At 42.6% G+C, this 8,142-nt stretch overlaps 1 protein-coding gene across 1 annotated transcript in view; it reads right to left on the bottom strand.

The window, feature by feature from the left end:
* Positions 1-1,193: 1,193 nt before the first annotated feature.
* SUGP1 (SURP and G-patch domain containing 1) overlaps positions 1,194-8,142 on the bottom strand; it is a 30,778-nt gene continuing 23,829 nt past the window's right edge. Inside the window, exons 12-14 of the mRNA XM_069962242.1 lie at positions 4,116-4,261; positions 3,035-3,164; positions 1,194-1,428 (exon numbers count right to left, since the gene is read on the bottom strand). Of these exons, the coding sequence (XP_069818343.1) occupies positions 1,402-1,428; positions 3,035-3,164; positions 4,116-4,261 (303 nt within the window). The 3' untranslated portion in view covers positions 1,194-1,401. The remainder of the gene's footprint in view (positions 1,429-3,034; positions 3,165-4,115; positions 4,262-8,142) is intronic.

The raw sequence follows: 8,142 nt of genomic DNA, 5'->3' as shown, positions 1-8,142 counted from the left end.
ATAAACTAAATTATATTGTTCACGATCTGGTTATAGATGAGGTCATCCCTTTTCCTGGATAAGAAGGTAATTAAGACAGGCATGTCACGTAATCTGTAGAAAATTTTCCTTATTGAGGACTTTAGCCCAGGCCTATTGAATGGAACACTGAGAAAATCCAAAGCATGTTTGATGAGTTGTGCTTGGACTCTGCTCTCTTTCTTATCTCTTATTCTGCAGACACACACAGGACTCTTGACCTGACCCATATTCTGCCAGCAAGTTTCATTTTTGTTAAAATTTATCGCAAGTTGAATAAAGAACTAGATTTTCTTATTAACACTGACAAAAGCAAACATCGAGAACATAGCCATTTTTTTTTATTTTGTAATCTCCATTCAATTATAATTTTAGTTGCCATGCAGATCCGTTTTCTGTTGGCAAGTTGTATATCACACCATTACACTGCTCTAATTTTAAGTTCCCACACCGGGTCCATTCTGCTAGACACATCCTTGGCATGGGAAGCTGCTGTGTGGTAACCTTAGAAATCTATGCTAGCTCTGAGCTGGTGTAGATGTTAGCCACAACGTACGAGCTGCCGGAGGCATAAATTATAATGTATGTTGTGCGCTGGGAAGACACATTTCCCTCGTGCAATTTCGCATTCCCTCCCAATTGGTGAGCAGGGCACAGAATATAAAGCCTATTTTTGCGCAAGCCTGGGCTTTGCGCAAAAATGTGTGACCACCTAGTCAGGGAGACATATGGAAAAAGTTTTGATCAGTTAGGGCCTGAGTTCTCAGACCACGGCTGATCAGAAGAGCTAGCTGGGAGAAGTACATGCTCAGCGCTATAACTCCCAGCTCGGGGTCACGATATCTGGACAATCATGTGTTTGTTAATCTGCATGTAATCTGCTCAAGATGACAAAGGGGCATGGAGCATGTTCTCTCAATGTACTAGGGAAGTATGTTGAGTGGATCTGGTGACTGCAATCCCAACACTTTGCAAGTTGGGCGATGTAGTCCAGGAGAAAGGAGAATGCAGCACGATGGTAATGCGTCTTGTATACAAACAGGTCTGCAGCAGTAGGATCCAGTTAGGCAAAAACCATAAAAAAGGTATTTGGTGTCAGCAGCATTTATGTAATACTGTTGAAAAAACAAATGACGCTTTTGCTTCAGACATAAAAGGTAAATAGAAGACAGATATTGGGTTAAAAACATATTTATTAAACCTATGAATTCACTGAAGATTCTTCTGTGAAAGGGAAACTAAGGCGAACAAATGATTGTTTTGTGAACAAAGCAACAAACAAGTGATTGCCACCTGCAAACAGGATTAACACATTACATATTTATGATGAAGCAAAGTGTTCTAAAGACAGTTTCACAGTATGAAGCCGATGTCATCAACCCACTAGTAGTAGGGGCGTCTTGGGTTATTCTACAAATAGAAAAAGAATAATAGACAATGTTAGAAAACTGTGTTTTGTTACATAACTTATTTATAAGACCAATGCAGAAATGATAACAAGGTTTTCTGCCAACCACCAATGAAATAGCCCTATAGTCAAGGAATAAGTTAACACAGGAAAGAAAGGACTATATAAGGCCTAAAACTTAACTTTTAATATATCGTTAAAAACAATAAACAAACAGTGTCCAAAAAATTGTGAAAAGCTATCCACAGGCACAGGACCCACAATATATAAGGAGAGAAGGGGAGGGAAAGTGCACACTGAGCTGTTATAGGTACACTGTCCCTGCCTTTTGGGGTGATAGGGTGGACCCAACCACGGTGTCAGTCCCTACCCTGAGGTAAGTGCAGGGGGAAAAAACTATAAACACCAGGTGTCACACGAATAAACCACACACAAAAAACAGTAAAAAAAATGTGACTGAACTATGTACAGCATAAAAAGATCAGACAATTTGTCAATAAATGAGGTTGTTCCTACGCGTTTCCCCCGTCCAATCTGTATGGGTTCATCAGGGAACCAAAAAACACTGATCCATTTACATCGCAGACTGCCTTAAGACGTCATCATATGAATATAGAGGGGAGCCGGGTTAATTAGGGCTATAACTGTTATTTAGTAACATTCCAAGTAACCTGAATGCAGGAGGGCCCAGATGTATCAAATTGTGTCAAATGAAAAATGGCATATACTGCCCACAGCAACCAATCACAGTGCAGCTCACACCTTACCAGAGCTAGAAGCTGCCCTGTGATTGGTTGCTACAGGCAGTTTGTTTTGCTTTGATAAAATCAAGGCCCAAGTCTTTAAATTTTGTTGTTGGCCCATCAAGGAGTGTCTGTGTTTCAAACAGCATGAATGTCCTGACAGCCTCCTTTTTAAGGAATGTTTCCCCATCATGTGTGGTTGCGTATTACCACTTAAAAGAGTTTGTCCACTTTCTATTATTTTATATGAAAAACAAGGGTAACCTGTTATTAGAAGGAGAAAAAAAAATACTTTTGATATACAAATTTAGCATTCATTGCAGGGATAACTGTGTCTTTCTTCTCCAGAACAGCGGGGGACATGAACGGATAGGAGATAACAAATCTAGATGGGAGTAACCTGTTAGGGTAGCTTCACATGTACCGGATTCACAGACGATTTCACACTGTGAGTTTGCAGCGAAATCTGCTGCGGATCCTGGTAGTGTGAAGTTGAATGGGTCACATACCCGCAGCGGAATTTTCATTCCGCTGCCAGTATGTGACCCATCCCCTTCAAGTAAACGGCAGTACTGATTGGTTGATGGGAAGCTGGGAGCCTAGCAGGTAATGTATGCTCTGGGCCAGGGGCTGCGGGGGGGTTAAAGGGGCTTGGTTACATATCCGCAGTGGAATAAAAATGAAAACTCGCAGCGTGAAATCCGGTACCCTTAATATGTATTCTTTAAAAATTAAAGCAGGTGGCCAAACCCTTTAAAAAAGCATAATGAAAAATATTGTCAGTCTATCATATAGAAATAATCATATTGAAAACAGAAACAACTGCAAACTTTATTAGCAAAATTATTCTAGCATAAGAACCAACCAGTGGATTTGGCCGGAAGCGATATGCCAGCATCATCCGCTTCCGAAAAGCTTCATATTCATCGTCACTTTTCGTTAACTCTGCTGGGCGATCTATGCCAAAACCCGCCCCATCAACTGTGGTTGAGCCTCTGAAATGTAAACATTACTGGTGAGTTTTAAGAACACAAAGAAATTTCCGACAAACCAACACTGGTGGAAACCACATTATAATGGTATTCCAATGCCAAAAACCTTGTCTCCAATACAGAGGACAGAGAATAAGCACTGATCTTTAGCCATCCCGACCATCGGTGGCATGACTGTCCTGATAATGAAAAAGTGAGACAAGCATGCACACTGATGCTTTATTCGTTTTTTATAAAGCTGTTATCATGTTATTCATTTTCTAGAGTTGCATTTATCATGTGCAAGTGCTCAACAAATGTGTCTGAAAAAACTAAGACAGAAAAAACTGCACAAAAAATCTAAGTGAATTCCCCCATCAAACTAAACATATAAATGGAAACTGACATACAAGCATATCCATGCTGGCAGTTTCCAGTTACCTATTAGGCGAGCATTGCTTAGGTACCTTTATCTTGATTATGTGATCAAACGCGTTTTTAAAAATAAAAAAATCTTTATTTTGCAGTGGCAGTGTCACATAGTCTGTGGGACTGTTTGTTCCCTCCCCTCTCTCTACAACCACTGCTCTGTCTCCAGGCCACCCCCACCTCTTCCGAGAATGATTGACAGCTGGCTCATCTTTGACTTTGTTGAAATTTCATACAGTCGAAGATAAGTTAGCTGTCAGTCATTCTCAATAGCGGCGGCAGAGTGCTGGAGAGAGCAGGGCGAGTGCAAGCAGTGTCACAGACCTGCTTCTGTGACACTTGCCACAAAAAATAACAGGTACCTAAGCAATACTCGCTTAATAGGTAACTGGAAGCACTGATCTGTGCATATCGGTGCTGTCAGTTTCCCTTTACACCAAACATGCATTTAGCAATACTGCCATCATGTGGAGAACAAAAGTACTACCACAACATTTCTAAAATAAAATAAAAGTAATCTAAAAAGGTCATCTATAAAAGACTTACTTGTTAACAGGGTTCTTAATTCCTTGGCCATCTGAACCCAACCCATCTCCTTCTTTCCAACCCATCTTCATAAGCATTTGGTATCCTATGTTCTCTACCGTCAACTTAAATTCTTTGTATTCTGAATAGTCAGGTTCACGACCCTCCTATAAAATAAAGACCACATTATGGCTGTAGATAAAAATAATCCATTAAAGGAAATGCAATTACTCTAAGGCTCTGATCACATTTTCATTGCGGCTTACATTATAAACACAATGCTTAACGGGGAACTAACAGCACGTTAGACAACTCTAACCTGCTGACAGACCCCTATTGCGCCGGAGGCGCTGAGGATGAAGATAGGTCTCTTACCTTTACCCTTGGCGCTGTTCCCATGTAATTAGTCATTTACTCTTCGGTCCAGTAGGACCGCTAGGAGTTTTGTCTCAGCCCCACAGGGGCCGGGGAGTAAACTACTAAGTGTACGGGAATGGCACAGAGGATGACGTTAAAGTGTCACTGTCGTTAAACTTTTTATTGCAGAAATCAATAGTACAGGCAATTTTAAGAAACTTTGTAATTGGTTTTATTAGCCGAAAAATTATTTTTTATCATGAAAAAGCAGTGTGAAGCTCTCCCTCTGTCTTAAAGTGTCACTGTCGTGAATTTTTTTTTTGCAGAAATCAATAGTCCATGCGATTTTAAGAAACTTTGTAATTGGGTTTATTATCCGAAAAATGCATTTTTATCATTAAAAAGCAGTTTGAAGCTCTCCCCCCTGTCTTCATTGTTCTCCTATGGAGAGAGCTAAAGAAAAGACCAAAACAGGACAACAAAGAGTTAATCTACAAATCCCTCACCCGTTATCTGTTCTGACCATCACCAGTGACCTGTCTGAGCTCAGATTACAGCTGTCACCCAGCTCTGTGCCTGTAATCCTCTGTTATCTGCTTTCTGCTGCCGGCTAACTCCCTCCTTCCTCCTCCCCCCTCCCCTCTCCCTAGAGCAGACAGGGTACGTCTCCTGCAACAAGTCACAATTTTCAGATTTTTTGGAGTGGATGAAAAAGAGGAAGGAGGGGGGGACCTGGGAAAAGGCTTTTTACATACAGATAATGGCAGATTTGGCTAATAAACCCAATTACAAAGTTTCTTAAAATCGCCTGGACTATTGATTTCTGCAAAAAAAAAAAATACGACAGTGACTCTTTAATGGTTTTCCATGGAGAGAGAAAGTAGAGGCAGCAAAACAGGACAACAAAGAGTTAATTTACATTCACATCACAGGCTCTCTCCTCTGCGGTCACCACTGACCTCTCTGACCTCTGAATAGCACTCTGAATAGTTCCCCCATTGTGCAATCCTTTGTTCTCATTTGCCCGCTTATCTCGCTCCTTCCCCCTCCCCTCTTCATAGAACAGACAGATCCGACTGATGAAAAAACAGTCAAGATTTCCTGATTCTGAGCAGTGGATGACAGAAAGGAGAGGAGGGGAGGACCTGGGAAAAGGCTTTTTACATGCAGATAATGGCATATTTGCCTAATAAACCCAATTACAAAGTTTCTTAAAATCGCCTGGACTATTGATTTCTGCAAAAAAAAATGTTTTTACGACAGTGACTCTTTAAGAGACATACCTTCATCCTCAGAGCCTCCTGTGGAATAGGTAGCTATCAAAAGGTTAGATTTGTCTAACCTGCTGATAGTTCCAGGGCTTTGCTGTTAGTAAGCCGCAGCTCCGACTCAACTCCCACTCAGACTCCAGAATTTTATCAGGGACTGACTCACACTCAAGCTCCTTCATAAATGGCTAATCAGACACAAGGTGAGTTATTTATCTAACTAGTGTAAAAGTAGATCTGGCTCAGCAGCACTGTGTAATATCCTACATGATCCTGGGGAGATTTCTGAGTGAATAAGGCAAAGAAATAAAGCAGATTCTCCTTTGTGTGTGTACGCGCGCAGTGGAGGCAGCCAGTCTCCTGCCCCCATGTCCTGTACAACTCAAAACAAGACTAGATGGAGCAGGTGGTCTTTTTCCGCTGACAATCTTCTATGTTTCTAACTAATAATCACCAGACATAAAGAATTTCACCAGTTTGTGGACATAGCTTTTCTGTGTTTTCAATCCACTCCTGGTTTTAGTTGAAAAATATTGACAAAAATAGTAGCTTAAAGCCACGTTCACAAACTGTATTTTACCATTAAACAACAGCCGTACTTCGAAGGAGCACTCCGGCCCGGCTGTATTTTTCAGATATGGCCGAATTCAGCGCTGGGCCCCGGATCGCAGCGCCCCATACTCCCATCCCGCGGCCGCTTCCTGGTCTGAGCTGCCGCCCGAGACGTGACGTCTCCAGGCAGCTCAGCCATTCGGCGTCCGCAGCAGAACGTAACCGGGGCACACGGTGCTGCGATCCGGGACCTGGCGCTGGAACCGGGGAGGTAAACGACCTCAAGCATCCATAATCACCCCCTCCCTGGTCATATCTGAAAAATATGTGCGGGCCGGAGTACCCCTTTAAGCTGTGGTCTATGGTAGATTGGAGTGCGGGTACACCTGAATGTGCCCACATTCCAATTAAAACGATGTTCATCTAGCAGATACTGCAGTATTGGCTGGGTGAGCATGTCAGACATTGGCCGTTGTTTGAGACACCCGTGTCAAACCACGGCGATATTCATACACAGGGTGAACATAGCCGGGGGCTGGGTTCACACTATGTATATTTCAGGCTGTATTTGGTCCTCATGTCAGGTCCTCATAGCAACCAAAACCAGGAGTGGATTGAAAACCCAGAAAGGATCTGTTCACACAATGTTGAAATTGAGTGGATGGCCGCCATATAACGGTAAATAACTTCCATTATTTCAATATAACAGCCGTTGTTTTAAAATAACAGCAAATATTTGCCATTAAATGACGGCCATCCACTCAATTACAACATTATGTGAACATAGCCTTTCTGTGTTTTTAATCCACTCCTGGTTTTGGTTGCTATACAGCCTCAAACATACAGCCTCAAATATACGTAGTGTGAACCCAGCCTAAGGCTGTATTTTGCTTCTATTTTACTGTGTGTGAACATTGGCTACAGGTGAAAAAAATGTTCTAAAATTATACTACTTGGTCTGATTTTTTACATGCCAAAAACTTGACATATTAAAAGGGGTGTGTAAACTTTTTTACCCACTGTAACTAGTATGTTAAGGTGCCTCAGCTACCTTGCTACCAGCTATATACAGTTATGTTAAAGTGCTGGATGGGGTTAAGGACAAAACTAGGCACACCTATACAGGGTGGGCCATAAGTATTGATACACCCTGATAAAATGGAAGTGGTTGCTGATATCACCTTACCATTTGTGGCATATTAGTACATGAGAGGGGGGGGGGGGGACATTTGAGGCCGCCATTTTGGATTCAACTTTACTTTTTTCAATGGGAAGGGAGTCATGTGACACATCAAACACAGAGAAAAACAATGGTGTGCTCATTTTTAACTTTGCTTTATTCATTAGGGTATATTCACATGGGCGGGCTCGCAGCGAGATTCTCGCTGCGAGCCCGGCAGGTCCTGGCAGTTCCCATACACTAATTATACCGCCCTTAACCCCTTCTGCTCCCCCGCTGTGTATATACTTTACCTGTCCTCGCTGCACGGGGTCCCGGCGTCCTGCTCTCCTGTCCGGCCAATCAGTGTGTTGCCCAGCCGCAGCCACTGATTGGCCGGGCGAGAGAGCAGGACGCCGGACCCGTGCAGCGAGGACAGGTAAAGTATATACACAGCAGGGGAGCAGAAGGGGTTAAGGGCGGTATAATTACATACTCGCTGCGGTCGTTTAGACCGCAGCAAGTATGTAGTGTATGGGAACTGCCAGGACCTGCCGGGCTCGCAGCCCGTCCGTGTGAATATACCCTTATTGAGTTATTGAAACAATTCTAATTGTTACAGCCATTGACATGTTGCAGAGGTCAACCAACGAGGAGTGACAGACATTGTCTTGATGTCTGAACGTAGTCACTGCACAGACTTCAATGCAAG

Source organism: Dendropsophus ebraccatus, chromosome 3 (genome assembly GCF_027789765.1).
Source record: "Dendropsophus ebraccatus isolate aDenEbr1 chromosome 3, aDenEbr1.pat, whole genome shotgun sequence".
In the NCBI taxonomy this organism is placed as follows: domain Eukaryota; kingdom Metazoa; phylum Chordata; class Amphibia; order Anura; family Hylidae; genus Dendropsophus; species Dendropsophus ebraccatus.
The sequence above is the reverse complement of the archived record's forward strand: the minus strand, read 5'-3'. Positions and strand labels throughout refer to the sequence as shown.